Source organism: Diplotaxodon limnothrissa, linkage group LG14 (assembly GCF_057381915.1).
Source record: "Diplotaxodon limnothrissa isolate DT_005_m linkage group LG14, D_limnothrissa_male_GT1.1, whole genome shotgun sequence".
Lineage (NCBI taxonomy): Eukaryota > Metazoa > Chordata > Actinopteri > Cichliformes > Cichlidae > Diplotaxodon > Diplotaxodon limnothrissa.
Genome location: NC_140609.1, coordinates 27,801,718 through 27,818,723, shown reverse-complemented (window position 1 = coordinate 27,818,723; position 17,006 = coordinate 27,801,718). Strand labels below are relative to the sequence as shown.

At 36.9% G+C, this 17,006-nt stretch overlaps 2 protein-coding genes across 2 annotated transcripts; both read right to left on the bottom strand.

The window, feature by feature from the left end:
• Positions 1-2,526: 2,526 nt before the first annotated feature.
• LOC146619030 (extracellular calcium-sensing receptor-like) lies at positions 2,527-6,495 on the bottom strand. The gene is made up of 9 exons (XM_085370923.1): positions 6,386-6,495; positions 5,836-6,130; positions 5,592-5,678; positions 5,141-5,410; positions 4,633-4,839; positions 4,245-4,520; positions 3,764-3,991; positions 3,545-3,668; positions 2,527-3,440 (listed from the first exon to the last, which is right to left on the bottom strand). Exons 1-9 carry the CDS (start codon positions 6,493-6,495, stop codon positions 2,527-2,529), a joined length of 2,511 nt encoding a protein of 836 aa, XP_085227049.1.
• Positions 6,496-8,518: 2,023 nt separating this feature from the next.
• LOC146619029 (extracellular calcium-sensing receptor-like) lies at positions 8,519-13,711 on the bottom strand. The gene is made up of 10 exons (XM_085370164.1): positions 13,691-13,711; positions 12,225-12,388; positions 11,840-12,134; positions 11,618-11,704; positions 11,039-11,308; positions 10,762-10,959; positions 10,403-10,669; positions 9,922-10,149; positions 9,685-9,808; positions 8,519-9,432 (listed from the first exon to the last, which is right to left on the bottom strand). Exons 1-10 carry the CDS (start codon positions 13,709-13,711, stop codon positions 8,519-8,521), a joined length of 2,568 nt encoding a protein of 855 aa, XP_085226290.1.
• Positions 13,712-17,006: the final 3,295 nt, after the last annotated feature.

Here is a 17,006-nt window from a genome sequence, read left to right as displayed (position 1 = left end):
ATATATCAAAATGAACAAGAGCAAATTGGCGTGTACCAGTGACAACATAACTATTATCTGCTTTTCCCCTTTTCTCAGCCCAGTCAGGTTTCATGGCGTTGCAATTTCTTCTTATTGACATGCAGTACTGTAAATAACCTATCAGAGCAGACAGCAGATGGGCAGGGCCTATAATACATTTCATTTGAGATCAGTTTTTATTGATGCAGATGCTATGACTGAACATACACTCACTTGTGACTATACAGGTTAGAGAGTTAGAAAGTTAAACATAATTTTTGTGTTTTTTTTTTCATATTTATCAAGTGCAGTAAAAGGGGGGGAGAAATATTCTTGCGGTTAAATCATTGAGACATACAGTGAGCAAATGAATAAATAAATAAATTCAAGACCATAATCTGAATAAATGCACAAGAACCTTCTATATTAACCCTTTAAGACCTACCATAGAACCAAGTCCGCAAGTTGATATACATCAATACAAACATTATATTCCAAATTTTAATAATATGTATGCATTAAGTCCATACTAACTACATAAATTGCAAAAATGTGCAATAAACTACAAAAAATTTGAAAATTGATTTTGTTTTTTAACAACATATATTTCTAGTTAGAGAAATTTCAGAGGTTTATCCCTCAAAACTGTAAATGCAAAGAAGTTGCACAAAATAGTTTCCAACCACAGGAAATTCATTTTGAATGTCTTTATAGTTTTTTTTTTTTGAGATACAACAATTTTTATATACTGGAGGAAAAACGAAAATAAATCCTACAATGCGAATATGCAACCCCCCCCCCCCCCCAAAAAAAAAAAAACAGCATGTGCATCAAAATAAACAATTTCCAACAATGTAATTTGAGTTCTAAGTTTCCCAGAGACTATACAGAAAGGCATAAACTCAAACATTAATTTTAAAAACAGCAGCATAGCTTTGTTTTCCGCGAAAATGACGTCCCTTCCGTTTTCGGGCAGGTAATGGCGAACATCAGATAGATTGTGGTGATGTTTATTCCAACGTAGGAAGTGTTATGAACAGCTGATCAGTTGGCAAAGCGTGTTTCTGGAATATTGTGTTTTTTTTGCTGCAAATGCTTTTTACGCAATTTTTGCAAAGACATATTTTGAAGGAAACCGTGACGTAGGAAGAGCTGAATGCATACGATTTAAGTACAATTCCTCTGGTTTCATATATTCATATACTTTTCAGTTAGCTGTGAATAAGACCCAAGATACTTTAAACAAATTTGATAATTGTATTCTTTAAAGGCTATACTCTGTGTAAAAAAAGGGGTGGGGGTGGATCATTTAACTTGTCCGAGTATAATATGATGACATCACTTCCTGTTTTGAGAATTAGCATAGCAGCCATGTTAAGTATGTGCTGAACACAATTTGCTTTCATCTGCATTGAAGCATCATGGAAGTATTGGCTAAAGTTAGTTTATTTTACATGATATGTTAGATATTAAACCTGAAGTATTTTATTGACAGGTTAATTCACGACGTAATGGTACCACTTATTGTTAATTTGAGTTAGGAGTGCAGATGCTAACTATTTTTGTATTGTTTTTTTTAATTGTTTATTTGACGTTTTCATCAGAATATCTGTGAAGAATAGATTAAGATTCAGTAGATGTTTAGTCTGTGACTCTGCATTTTTATTGGATCTGGTTTATCTAGGTGTTTAGACAGTGTTCTACACTCCCTGAAACTCCTACTAATTTTGCCCAATAAAGAAAAAAGCATATGTATTATTGCTATTTTAATAGTATCCCTACCTAAATTTGTCAACAGGCACAGACACACACAAACACCCAAGCACAGAAGCTTTAATTAATTGTTAACCTCAATATGAATTTCACCCTTTACATTCATGTTCTCTAGGCAGAAACAGATTTTATCACATCGATTTATTGTGAGAAACAATACACCCATATTAAGATTAAAATACTGAGGACAACCAAAATGTTACAACACATTTAAGGCAAATGGTCAGTTTCTGTTTTCTGTTTGCCCCTGTCTCTGTTTCTGTGTCTGTGTGTGTCTGCCCATTGCTTTCAGGAGCAGGAGCTCAAATTAGGTCAGTTTTTTTTACAATGGCAGCATTCATTTTTTTGTTTGTTTTTGTTTTTGTTTTGTTTGTTTGTTTTCTCAGGTAGCCTTTAAGGATGAATTCACAAAAAATCATCTTCTCTGAATGGAATATCTTTAGCTTACAGCTGCAACTCCTTTGAATGTTAGAATTTGTAACTTCATTTCTTGTGCATTCTTTTGGTTGAGATCCAAAAGTTTCAACTTGAGGGGAGAAAAGATCTGGTGAGGCGAACAATCCAGCAAGTTACAATTTCTCTAAGATAACATTTTGCCATGATAATGCTCTTAAAAAAAATCTATTAGCCATACTATTGTTTGATAAAAGATTTAAGATTTTAGCGACCCTAAATTATTACTGTTGGAGACAAAATGTGAAATGAATTCAACCGATTAAGTGATTAATTTAAATAACCCAAATTATATTAATTCTATTCATTTATAGTGAGCCGACCCATGATTGCCTTCTTTGTGTTTCTCTCTGGTTTCAGCAGAATTATGTAACATTTGGGTCCAAACAGTGCCACCAATAGCCCGAAACTTGAAGCCAAAATGGCAAATACTTCCACTGCATCTGCATATTTACCTGGAGAGTTGACATAAGCAGGGACAAAGGCCACCCACACGGCACAGAAACTTAGCATGCTGAATGTGATGAGTCGGGCCTCATTGAAATTATCTGGAAGATTCCTGGCTAGAAATGCTAGCAAAAAGCTAAGGACAGCCAGCACACCAATGTAACCCAGTAACACTGCAAAGCCAATTGTAGACCCAACAGCACACTCATACACTATCTTGTCATTTTGGTATTGCATGTTTTTATGTGGAGCTGGAGAGGAAGAGACAAGCCAGGCAGTACAGATTCCTGCCTGAATACAAGTAAGAGCCAGAACTGTCCCTCTCTGTTGCATCGACCCAAACCACTTAAGAATGGTTCCCCCTCCTGGCTTGGAGGCTTTGAACACAGCCAGAACAACCATAGTTTTCACCAGGATACATGAGACGCAAAGCACAAAACTGATGCCAAATGCTGCATGCCTCAGCTGGCATGTCCATACCCTGGGTCTTCCGATGAATAACAGTGAACACAGGAAGCATAGTTTCAGTGATACTAAGAGCAAGAAGCTCAGCTCTGAATTGTTTGCACGTACCATGGGTGTACGTCGATGATAGAAAAAGATCCCTAAAACAACTGCACAGATAAATGTGCCCAACAAAGAGGCAGTTGTCAAACAAATACCAAGAGGCTCATGGTAGGAGAGGAACTCTGTCTTCTTAAGAACACAGTGGTCATTCTGAGGGTTTGACCAAAAATCTTCTGGACAACTGGTGCACTCCAAGGAATCTGACAACAATAGGAAGGCATATAATCGATGATATCAATTGTATATAACTATGTATAATTTCTCAAAATTAAAATAAAAATATCCTTGAATTACAAATACCCACTGTTGTTTTTGCTGATTTTTCCCTTTGAACATGGAATGCAAGTAAAACAGCACTCTGGTTGTCCTTTGTTTCTAGCCATCCGGGTGCCTGGAGGACAGCTCTCACTACACACTGATCGGGGTGGCTAGAGAAAGACAAACTGATTACATACAAGGTTCAATATACACTACTTCACTCAGTATTTTTTTAAAAGAAGTTATTTAGAAAAGTAAAAATAACCTTTCCTGATTCAAAATTCCAGAACATTTTGTCTTCATCAATGGTGAGTTCTTCACTTTTAAAGCCTGACCTTTTAACCTCACCAACATTCTGAACTTTAATTTGTCCATCAGGTAGGTGTAACCAGTTCATGACATCATATATTGGCAATGCATCACCATTTTCATCAAAGGATACTTGATCACCAAATGGAGTGGTGAAGTTGACATTTTGTAAATAATGTATGAGCTAATGAAGGTTAATGGAAAAAAAGAAGGAACAGCATCAAGGTAGACTGTAATTCAGAATGTTGTTTCATCTAATTTTTCTTAATTATTTAAAAAAATACTACTTCTACCATTTCTTTTATTTTGGAAAGAAAATAATGGAAATTCATTGCAAACATATCAGTGCCCTTATAGAATAATGGACCTTTTTCAATAACAAAAACTTCAGTGACACAGTAGCTTTTCAAACAAAAATGTATAAATTGATACCATACCTGCCATGGTTCCATTGTTTGCAAAGTAGCACAGCTGTGCCCTCTGAAGGGTCCTGTTCCTGGCTTGCAATGCAACATGTCATTAAGAGCATATGCGAGAGAATACACGGCCTTGTACACATTGTAGTCAGGCCTGAGATTAGAAAGATCAAAAAACTCAGTGTCCACATTTTCAATATGCTCCTGCCCAGTGCATAGCGCTCCTCCACCTTCCAGCCAGCCTGCAGGAGCTGGTGCAAATCTGCACTGAAATGTGAATTCCCAAAACTGATTTACCTGTAATGGAATAAAAGTATTGAGAGATAATAGAAAATATTTATTTATTTCATGTCTCATTCTCATTCATTTTAGATATACTTTCAAATTATATTTATTTCAGAATTATTACCAAATTATTGTTGTATCTTCCATTGTCACTTTGGTCTGGGTGTATTTTTAACAGGAATTCCCTCAGCCCTGGTAATTCGCCTCTGCGGATGGCAATGCCCAATGTGCCACGCAGGTACGGAGTGAGGTGGGCTGTTTGGAGCACTGATGCTGTTGTCCATGTTTCACTTGCAATCCATTGGCGACCTATCACATTCTGCTTCGCTACCTATGATAATAAATTTAGAATACAAAATTTATGTAGGTTCTCACTATAGCTATTAAGTTATCAAGTTATTGATATGAAGTTAGTTAAATAAACAATGTTTATTTTTCTTGCACATTTGGGGCATTTTGATAACATAAAACTGATTAAGTTTCATTGTGATGTTTCTGCTTTTTAATGTTATCAGTTTAATCTAATTATTAGAATACCTATTTTACCTTCAATGGCAGTCATTTTTGTCTAGACAAATAAAGTACAATGCTGCAATAAAAATTATCTATGTGAACATTTTTTTATTTCCAACCTCTTCCATTAGTTGAATCAAGTGTATCTCATGTGCAAACACTATGACCACACGAGCTGTTGATGTCTTTATCAAATGTACAATCCTCTTCAGTTCACTTGGGTCACTGTCCCAGGGCAAAATCTCTAAGTAGGCCAGACAACCATCACCAGATTTAGCCAGGTCAGATTGGAAGGATTGGGCAACATGGAGTCCGTAATCATCATCACTGACTAGAAGACCTATCCAAGTCCAGCCAAAGTGTTTTAGAATCTGAATCATAGCACGCACCTAAGTGGATATGAGATGAGTGTATTATTTTAAAAAAATTATAAATATACATCTGAAACCAATTAATGCAACCTCTATAATTTATCTTATTCATTAAATACATCAAAGTCATTAGAAATAATTTCAAAGTCCTTTCCTGAAACTATGGTATATTTCATTTAACTTGGTAATTATGTTTTACCTGGAAAGCATCACTTGGGATGGTTCTGAAAAAAGTTGGAAAACGCTGACGATCACTGAGGCAGGAGCATGTGGCAAAATAACTCACCTATTACAAATATACAAGAGACATATTAACACATCATACAAGTAAAAGCCAGTCCAAATGCTATTATAAGTACCGCCAAAATGTACCGCAGGGGATCAATACTACACTTAAATGAAATGCACAGTGCAAGCATAAAAATATGAAACTTAAAACTTACAATAGGTATATTGTATAAACTTAGCACACTGGAAATAGCAATAGAAAATGTTGAGTAGTGATCACCAACAAGCCCAAGGACTGGAGGGATCCCTGAACAGTTCTCCTGAAGCAGAAACTGCTCCTCCTGGCCACTGGCTAGTGATAAGGCACCGCTGAGTGCAACAACAAGGGCACCACAGTTGTCATAAAGACTGTATCCAAGAGTCACATTAGGTAGCAAATTTAAATTCTTGTTGATCTCTTCAATAGCAAATACCATAGTCATTGCATTCCTGAACCCTACAATATCAAAGCTAACAAACAAGCAAACGTTACGTCAGTATTGTTCACTAAAAGAGATCTGCAAACATGAAAACAAGCAGAGATATACAAAATGAACCCTAAAACGAGTGTATGTTAATACAAAATAAGAAGTGTAATTAATATTTTGACATATGTACGCTAAGATAGAGAAGTTATCTTGTATATAATTTAGATCTGTCATGAATATTTTGAGTAGTTATTATTTGTACATGTCTCTGCTGATGTCATATTTGTGTGACACTTACCCAGTGCAGTGAGGCTGTTGAGGCTCTGAGGTAAATGTTCTCTCTGGGTAGACAGAAGTGTAATGGACCTCAAACAACCCACCCAGTACCACATCGCCAGGCTTGTGCATTTCATTGAGATGAAACTTTCTTTCTAACTTACAAGATAAAGAAAGTGAAGAAGACACAAAGCATAAAAAGAAAAAAGGGAAAAAAAGTAAGACCAAAGAGACACCTGTGAAAATATATGTGACCTGGAAGCCCCCCATAACTGATCTCCACCTTCAGTATCATTGTTTCTTTTATAAGGTCTCTCTACTTTATATGAGGGGTGTGTTATCCCTTTAACATGCTTTGCGTCATTGTTTAATTTTTTTCAGCACTCTCAAGGGTATGGCTGCAGACATGTCACCACACTGAAATAAATATGAATATATAAACATAGTCTGAATGCTGTGCTGTATTAATAAATGTATAAAAGCACTGAACCATATATTTTGTAAAATGTACTTTAAAGATTTTGTACTTTTGGATTTGGAAAATGAATGTCAATCTTGCTTAATATTCAAATACATTTTTGATGTGTTTAATGACAAATAGCCTAGCAGGGTCTTTTGTTTGAGTATATCCTATTTGTATGAATAAACCTACATATATGTACTGGTGCTATCACTATATTTGACTGTTTGACTATCAGGTATTTGTTTTAGTAGAGCATGTCACTTAGGAGGTAGAGCAGATCACCTACTCATCGGAAGGTTGATTTGATCCCTGTCTGTTTTAGTATGCTTGCAAAATACCCTTGGGCAATATACTAACCCCAAGTTCCTCCCTGATGCATCCACCGGAGTATGAATGAGTATGCATGTGAACTTTAGATGGAAGAGGCATGTTGTGTCTCTGTACCACTCTGAGCTTTGAGTGCTCAGAGTAGGAAAGCACTATTAGAACTATAAGAACCAGCCCATTTTCCTTTATCATTAGACAGATCGATATTTGGTTTAATTATCAGGAAGGGATATGTAACTGGTTCCATTTGCTTGTCTGTCAGTCAGTTTTTAGGGACATTTTCAAACTTAACAATGATATACTAGGCATTGGGGGACATGACTTCACTCTTCATTGTTAGAGTCCGAGGATAGAATTGACCTTGAAAAAACTTTCAAGAAAACAATGAGTTTCTTGAAAATTTTTTCACAGATAAAAAAAACCTTTACAACACACTTTTTTAAATACAACACCCAATGTATCACAATGATGCCACAATGTTTTGCAAAATTACCCACTGCATAAATATATCTTAAAATATCAATATACAAGCCAAATATACCAACAAACCAGTTCTGTGGTAAAGAAATTTAACTATTTAATATGTAATCATTCAAATCATAGGTCAAAGGTCAGACACCAGCAAAATAAAAACAACATAAAACAAAGTTTTAGCATAGACCTTGGCCTTCACGGAGAGTTGTGCTCTCTGAGTGCTCTGACTAACCATATCTTAAGAAAGAAAGGGGTTATTCTAAGTAAATACCATTCCTGTGGCAATGGAATCATTCAAGTTGATATGTCCTCATTTAATATTAACATTTTTCATTGCTGAAAATTTACATTTAAAATGGTGAAAATGAGTCACGTTTTGATATAGTCATCTTTTTCTAAAATCAAAGCATATGTGAATTCTGTGACAATAGGTTCTCTTCTTTGAAAAGCCTATACTGACAGATATATATCTGTCATCTATATCGATATATATAGATGTAGACCATAATAAGTGGGCTTGATAAAAGCTGTGAAGTATTCAACCAGTTAACTATTATAATATCATTAGAGACGTAAAACAAGAGGTCACTGCACTTAAAGAATCATGGGTGGAATTCATTAGAAGAATTCTGACCATGAAGATTGTAGATGTTTACATAACAAGCTAAGGAGCAGCCAAAATTGACACACAGCGCCAATAATGTTGTGCACTGAGAGATATTCAGAGACGTTTTCAATGATGTGGGAGATATGCATGGGTACTTGTTATAGTACAAATAAAGTACAAATAAACAATACTAATGTGTAAAACTGTATAAAAACATTTAAAGGACAAATTATGGCTGCATTAATATGAATATATTTTTGGTCATTATCCTACAGATGTTGGTTTTATGGCTTGGTGGTCTCTCGACCCATGATTGCCTTCTTTGTGTTTCGCTCTGGTTTCAGCAGAATTATGTAACATTTGGGTCCAAACAGTGCCACCAATAGCCCGAAACTTGAGGCCAAGATGGCAAATACTTCTACTGCATCTGCATATTTTCCAGGAGAATTTACATAAGCAGGGACAAAGGCCGCCCACACGGCACAGAAGATCAGCATGCTGAATGTGATGAATTTGGCCTCATTGAAATTATCTGGAAGATTCCTGGCTAGAAATGCTAGCAGAAAGCTAAGGAAAGCCAGCACACCAATGTAACCCAGTAACACTCCAAAGCCAATTGTAGACCCAACAGCACACTCATACACCACTTTGTCATTGTAGTATTGGGTGTTTTTATGTGGAGTTGGAGAGGAAGAGACAAGCCAGGCAGTGCAGATTGCAGCTTGAATGGAAGTAAGAACCAGAACTGTCCCTCTCTGCTGCATAGCACCAAACCACTTAAGATTGGTTCCCCCTCCTGGCTTGGAGGCTTTGAACACAGCCAAAACAACCATAGTTTTCACCAGGATACATGAGACACAAAGCACAAAGCTGATCCCAAATGCTGCATGTCTCAGTTGGCATGTCCAAAGTCTGGGTCTTCCGATGAATAACAGTGAACAAAGGAAACACAGCTTAAGTGACACTAAAAGCAGAAAGCTCAATTCTGAATTGTTTGCACGCACCATAGGTGTGCTGCGATGATATGTGAAAATTCCTAGAACAACAGTACAGATAAATGTGCCCAACAGTGAGGTGGTTGTCAAGCAGATTCCCAGGGGCTCATGGTAGGAGAGGAACTCTGTTCTCTTAAGAACACAGTGATCTCTCTGGGGGCTTGACCAGAAGTCCTCTGGACAACTGGTGCACTCTAAGGAATCTAAAAAAATGGGAAGAATTGAGATTGATTTCTTCATTTGGTTTCACACTGTTTTGTCATATTATGAGTGTCTTGTACAATAAAATGGACAGTCAGTATTTTCATCTAGTAATATTTTCATTGATGTGTAACTGGAAACCACTCTCACAATAATTTTGACTTGGTGTTAATAAAAGCCACCATAGGACCGTACACTGCTAAACACAAAAAACATCGCACATCTCATGCATTATAATGTCAAATGATACAAACCAGTGTTATTGCTGATCTTTCCCTCAGAGCAAGGGATGCAGTCATAGCAACACACAGGCTTTCCCCGCTTCCTTGCTATATGTGTTCCTGGAGGGCAGTTATTACTGCAAACTGATGTAGTTGGCTTAAGGGTAAAAATTATTATTTTTAAAAAGTTATTTAACACCAATTATACTTGTATTGTGTACTCTACTATCCTTTTGTTTGAAAGCAAATTGTATGAATAGGAGAATTTACCTCTTTTGATTTAAAGTTCCAGAAGATTTTGTTTTCATCAAGTGTGACTTCTTCACCTTTGAAAGCTGACATCTTAACCTCACCCACATTCTGAACTTTAGTGCTTCCATCAGGGAGCCACAGCCAGTTCATGATATCATAGATAGGTAAGGCATCACCATTCTCGTCAAAAAATACTTGATCACCAAATGGAGTTGTGAAATTGACTTTTTCCAAGTAATACATCAGCTATAAAAGTGATAGATAAAGGCTTATGAACTTTTTTCTTCTTTTATACACCAATTATTGGAGCAACCTGGAATTAAGTCTATTACTTAGTTCATCAATGTACAATCATACAGTAATTAATAATAAAACTTCTTGCTATTGTCTCTTTAAAGCAGCGAGACATGAAACTATATTATTAGTTGCTACACAATTATCTTTCTTCCATAAAGTTTTGGTAAAATATGAATGACTGGAGTATAAAATGACATCAGACCTGCCATGGCTCTAATTTTTGCAAAGTGGCACAGCTGTGCCCAATAAAAGGTCCTCTCCCTGGAACACAGTGCAGCATGTCATCAAGGGCATGTGCAAGAGCATACACAGCTTTATAAATATTATACTCAGGCCTGAGTTCAGTCACATCCAAAAGTTCAGTCTCAGCATTCCTAAGCTCTTCTTCTCCAGTGCAAAGTGTCCCACCATCTTCCAACCAGTCTGCTGAAAATCTACAGTGAAATGTATCTTCCCAAAACTGCTTCACCTAAAATGCACAACAACCAGAGAAACAAAAACAGGTCAACAAAAATAACCTACAGAAAATTTGACTTGAAGTTTATTAAGTTACCCTCTCACCATGTTGTTTGCACTATTCTGTTCTGCGGGATTAATTTTTAACAAGTAGTCTCTAAAGCCTGGTATTTCTCCTCGTCGGATGGCAATGCCTAGTGTTCCACCAAGGAATGGCATAAATTCAGGGGTATGGAGTCCACCAACTACTGTCCAAGCTTCACTGGCAATCCACTGCAAGCCTGTCACATTTTGTTTCACCACCTGTGGATTGCATTGCAGTTATGTTTTTACTCTCTTGTAATACATTACCTGCAATGTGTTTTATGATATTTTCCCTAACCTCTGTCATGAGATGAATCAGGTGTATTTGATGTGCAAACACAATGACAACACGAGCTGTGGATCTGGCCATCAGATCCACAATTTTCTTATATTCATTTGGATGATCTTCCCAAGGTAAAATCTCTGAGTAGGCCAAACAACCTCCACTTAATTGAAGAAAGTCAGACTTGAAGGATCTGGAAACATGGAGGCCATAATCATCATCACTGACTAGCAGACCTACCCATGTCCAGCCAAAGTGTTTTAGAATCTGAATCATAGCACGGACCTACATGAAAAGAGATTGAAGTTGTTAGTGTACATGTGTAAATATTCTTTTAGTGAAAATTTGCTTGTTCATGTCTAATATCAAAAAGTTAATTTAATGAAAGTTTAAAAAATAACATTAAATAAAAGTTAACTTCTCATGATAACACTTTTTACCTAAATACATTGTATTTTTATTTAAAGAAATACTTTTTGCAAATATGCAAAATTTTGCAAAAAGTATTTCTTTGACTGGTTTGGCTCATGTCTAAGTTTTCTGTCAGTAATTAACCTCAGATAAAAACTTAATTCTTATTGTGCAACTTTCTACCTGGAAAGCATCACTTGGGATTGTTCTAAAGAAGGATGGAAACCTCTGTCGATCACTCAGACAGGAGCAAGTGGCAAAATAACTCACCTGTCAAGAAGCATATATTATAAAATCCAATTGTGCAAATTGCAAGGGACATTCAGATAATTTTATTTAACAATGTAGATCAATTAAAATGCAGTATATCAGAAGCACACAAAAAAGTAGAATTGGGAAACTCACAATAGGAAGCTTGAATAAACCAAGAACACTTGAGGCAGCAATAGAAAATGTGGAGAAAGGATCACCCACAATCCCCACAACTGAAGGGGTCCCTGAACAGTTCTCCAGAAGCCAAAATTGCTCCTCTTGACCGCTGGCTAATGACAATGCTGCACTGAACCCAATCTCAAGTGTAGCACAATTGTCATAAAGGCTGTATCCCAGAGTCACATTAGGAAGTATCTTCGAATTCTTGTTTATCTCATCAATAGCAAAGGCCATGGTCATGGCATGTCTGAATCCAGGGGTGTCAAATCTAAAATACACAAAAAATGAAAAAGAGTAACTAAATTCTAAGCAATAATAGTAATGAGAGAATTTTGTCAGCTACATGGATGAGACTTACCCACGGCAGTTAGGCTGATCTGGCTCTGAGGTGAACGTCCGCTCAGGGAATACAGAACTGTAATGGACTTCAAATAACCCTCCCAGAATTACATCCCCAGGCCTGTGTATGCCATTGAGATTAAATTTATTTTGCAATTTACAGGATGAAGGTGGAAAGGAAGACTCCAGAAAGGAAGACAATAAAATCATTAACAGACAGATAAACATAAGCAAATATCTGACAAGAAAGCCCCCCATAACTGCCTCATTCTTTTTTATTTGTATTCATGGCTCCTTGATTTTATATAGAAGCCTATGTCAACCCCTTTCATCACTTTTTGATCCACACCCACCAGGGCATGGACAGTAATGTGGGATGGGCATAATAGAAATTTCATAATAACTGTGCTACATCAGCAGGTATTGTGAAAAATCCAAGCTCTTAGCAATATTACACATTTTATAAATAAGGTTAATTTTTAAAAACTGTTGCTTTGAAAATCAGAAGACTATTCTTAATCTACCTGTATTTCTTTGAAAATACATGCCAGTCACTGGTTATATAAATCCTATGATTTACAGTTCACAAGAAAATATAAGGCTCTCACCTTAGGTGGCACTTAGGTGGAAAGAGATCTTTAGAAAAATTTTTCTTGCATTGCCAAGGAAATGCACACTACATTGAATTTTGAAAATGATGACATACTTATTTTCAGTAAATTAAAAAAAATACTTTATTTACTACTACATTTACTGCAATTCCCCTATGCAAGGGCGTAGATTTGATTTTGGCATTGGTGGGGACAGATGATTCAACCATCGAACAGTGCCTTGTTTCTTTTTTTTTCCCTTTTTCTCTTTGCTTCTTGATAAAAAAAGGAGAAATATACTTGCCTACATATCCTATTCTACATGCTTTTAAACCATTTAAAATTACAATTCATGGTTTTATATGTGAATTAGATAATGTTAAATTACTATTAAACAAATGGCTGACTAAGTATTTTAGACTTTAGTTTACTTCAGTCATATTCCATATAAATCAGGTATCATACAAAAATAAAAATGGCTTCAAATACAGTCATGACAATAAAAGAATATGACTTTGAGGACTTAACAACATTACTTCAGTTATACTGCACCAACATCTCTGATACATTAGCACTAAGGGAACACTGAATGACCTGGTGGTTTTTGTCCTTAAAACTACTCATCTAAGATTACCACAAAGTAAAAGATCTCTCAGCAAAATTATGCAACATTTTAGGCACCATTGCCCCGATCAGATCAGTGAGCTGAGATGTTTTATTCTAAACATGAACTACTGTTACAGCAACAGACATGGACTACTGGTGTCCCACACCACAACTCAATGTCCGCTATGTGAAGGAGCCAAACACATGCCTTCTCCTCTCGTTAACTGAGATAAACTGCTGGCATATTGGTTTTACATCTATACTGTCCAGTGTCTCCTGGTGGACATACAGCAGCATTGTTTAATCTCATTTGAGTCATTGTTGACCTTACCCATCTTTTTAGTCTTCTGAGAGCACTGAAGCTTCTTTTAGCCTCAGTACATGCGTTTTATCCTCAGATTAAAATTATTACTATGTGCTTGATGTAATAATAATGGATTGGATTTATATAGCGCTTTTCAAGGCACCCAAAGCGCTTTACAATACCACTATTCATTCACTCTCACATTCATACACTGGTGGAGGCAGCTACAGTTGTAGCCACAGCTGCCCTGGGGAAGACTGACAGAAGTGAGGCTGCCATATCGCGCCATCGGCCCCTCTGGCCAACACCAGTAGGTAAGTAGGGTAAAGTGTCTTGCCCAAGGACACAACGACCAGGACAGAGAGCCCAGGGATCGAACCGGCGACCTTCCGGTCACAGATGCGATTTCCAACCCCCTGAGCCACGGTCGCCCAACATGTACCTCACCTTTGGCCCTGGCTCTTCCCCTCTGACTGCACTAGGACATATTGCCACCTGATAAAATAACACATTGATTCGTGCCATATAAAAAGTGAGACATGTCAATTCAGATTCTTTGTCAAATATACACTAATAAATCAATTTACTTCAGCAGCCTAACAATTGTCATGATAATAAATACTAGTTAATCTATAGCACCAAATCATCAGTCAGTCGCCTGTGACCTCGCATCTTCACCTCTGTCTGAGCTACAACATGGCAGAGCTGCCTCTGTCACCTGATAAATAACAGTGAGACATTCCAAATACATGCAGTCACATATGTGCTTCAAATACAGTAATGAACCAATAAGTCATCATCCAATTTCACCTGTGATCTTGTATCACCATTATTTTCTATCACCTGACAAATAGGACATACCTGACAATAAGAATAAAATGTGGAGCTGCTTCAGTGTTTCTGTCAATTTGTGCAGATCTTGACTCATCAGTAATGTTTGTAGGGTGAGTGCATTTTTAAAACAATTTGTGTAAACTGCACTACAAGATGAAATATTTGCAAAATCATGACTACCTCATGATATTTTGTCTCAAAAATTAACCCTATGAATATGTCAGTACCATTAGGATGAAATTATTGTCTCACCAACATTTTAACGTTAGACATACAATTTTAACAGCCTCTGTAAACTAATATCCTGGCTTGCTCGAGGCTGCCGTTTTCTCTGACAGTTTCAATCAAAATTAGAAATGCTGCTCTGAGACTGAGAGAACTAATGCATGTTGTGCAGTTACTTTCCAAAACACGTTATTCATGGTTACATTTTTAGACTGATGTGGGCCAAAGCCTAGCACAGCCTGTAACATTATTATGACGGACACATTTTATGAGTGAACTTGGCTTTAAGTGACTTACAGGTTTCTTTGAAAAATACTTTCTTATATCCAGGTTCTTCCTTTTTGCTGCCATCCTCCTCTCCTCCTCGCGGCGCAGGCTTGCCGCTGCTAAAACTAAACAGAGCTCCTTGAAAGGCACAACCAGTCACATTGGCCATATTTGTCACATGAGGTAGGACTCCAATAGAGAACGTAATTTAACTCTATCTGCACCGCTGGGTGAATGAGACGTTGACAGATCGTTTTTTCTTTCTATCAGGTTTGTTTTTCTTTACTCGAAGAGATCAAATTATTGGTGGGGACAATTCAATAATCGCTGGATATTGGTGGGGACATGTCCCTTCCGTCCATGCCAAATCTATGCCCTTGCCCCTTTGCAAAATAATCTAATCAAACTATAAAAATTCACCTCTCGCTCCTGGAGGCGGAATATCCTTCAAGCTTAGGACCTCTACCGGAGGCCTAGGAGCTTGAGGGTCTTGTGCAGTATCTTAGCTGTTTCTAAAACGACGCTCTTTTACCCAGCAATCTCAGATGTTTTTCCTGGGATCTGCTGGAGCCACTCACCAAGCTTGGGAGTCACTGCACCTAGTGCTCCGATTATCACTGGGACCACTGTTACTCTGACCCTCCAAATCTTCTCGAGTTTGACACTTCTTCAGCTTCTTGTTCTTTCTTCTATGTTGCTTTCATTTTGGATCACTATGTCTGTCTTTACAGCGGTCTTCTTCTGCTTGTCTACCACTACTATGTCCAGTTGGTTAGCCACCACCATTTTGTTTTTTGTTTTTTTGGGGGGGTTTTGGTTTTTGGTTTGTTTGGGGGCTTTTTGCCTTTCCCCGTGAAGCGGGGAGCCAGTTAGCAGGAGATAGCGCTGAATGGAAGTTTCTGTATACTCTTGGGGCACTTTTTCATAGTTGACACTATATGTGTTGAGATTGATATTTGTGTAATACTGTGTTGCACTTTACACTTTGATGACAACTTTGTGGTCCTACTAAGCGTTACTTGCATTTTGTGCATATGTGTTTTAAAAAGGACAAATGTGTAATGTGTTTGACCAAAAGCTGTGTTGGTTGCCATAAAGGTAATACTTTATTACATTTATACAATAAAGCATTAAAAAAAAAAACATTGGATTTTGAATTTTTGAAAAATATTTTCAGCCAACTTAAAAATTTGATTTAAGCTTTATTAAACAAACTAAAATTTCATTTTAGAGTCACTACAAAAAGTAATTTACACTAAACCACATTATTAGGTTAGCAAAGAGCAATATTTTACTTTTGGGTTATGCAAATTATTGGGTTGGAAAAACTGAAAACTTTAAGTTGAAATGTCTTAATTTTAAGTTGGATTAATGCAAAATGTTTATTTGACAACAATTAATTTATTAAGTACATGTAACTTAAATCAGTTGTGTTAATCTAATGTATTAACTTCATTTCAAAGAACTTAATTAAATTTGGTGTTACCAATTGAAATAATTCAATTAAGTTGGTTCAACTATTTTCTTTTTTCAGTGTAGCCAGTGACACAACAAAAAGTAGTCTCGAGTTCTTGCCGTTCTGTCTGCCTGTAGTTTGGGGGTGGTAACCGGAGCTTAAACAGGCTTTGGCTCCTAAGGCAGTACAGAACATTTGCCGCAAGTAGGAGGTAAATGGGCCCCAGTCAGAAACAATCTCAGCCAGAATGCCATGTAATTTAAAAACATGTTCAACTAAAAGATGGCAATCTCGGACGCCGTGGGCAATTTTTCCAAGGCATTGAAATTGGCGGCTTTGAAGAAATGGACTATGATCATGAGTATGACTATATCTTTCCTGAAAAAGCTGTGAGTCCTGTGACAAAATCTAAGGCAATGTGCGATCACGGGCGATGGATGTGGGATGGATAGTGGTTGTAACAGACCAGCCTGGGGTTGATTTTGGGCTTTATTTCTAGATCAGACGGTGCAAACTGCC

What these genes read in the sequence shown, in the direction of transcription:
- LOC146619030 (XM_085370923.1), bottom strand. Translation starts at nt 6,495, where the DNA reads ATGCACAAGCCTGGCGATGTGGTACTGGGTGGGTTGTTTGAGGTCCAT. An exon ending in GTTTATACAATATACCTATT is followed by an intron (nt 5,679 to 5,835) that starts GTAAGTTTTAAG and finishes TATTTGTAATAG; the next exon opens with GTGAGTTATTTTGCCACATG. An exon ending in AAACAATGGAACCATGGCAG is followed by an intron (nt 3,992 to 4,244) that starts GTATGGTATCAA and finishes AACCTTCATTAG; the next exon opens with CTCATACATTATTTACAAAA.
- LOC146619029 (XM_085370164.1), bottom strand. Translation starts at nt 13,711, where the DNA reads ATGAGATTAAACAATGCTGCT. An exon ending in GATCAGCCTAACTGCCGTGG is followed by an intron (nt 12,135 to 12,224) that starts GTAAGTCTCATC and finishes TGTGTATTTTAG; the next exon opens with ATTTGACACCCCTGGATTCA. An exon ending in GGAACTTTAAATCAAAAGAG is followed by an intron (nt 9,809 to 9,921) that starts GTAAATTCTCCT and finishes TTTACCCTTAAG; the next exon opens with CCAACTACATCAGTTTGCAG.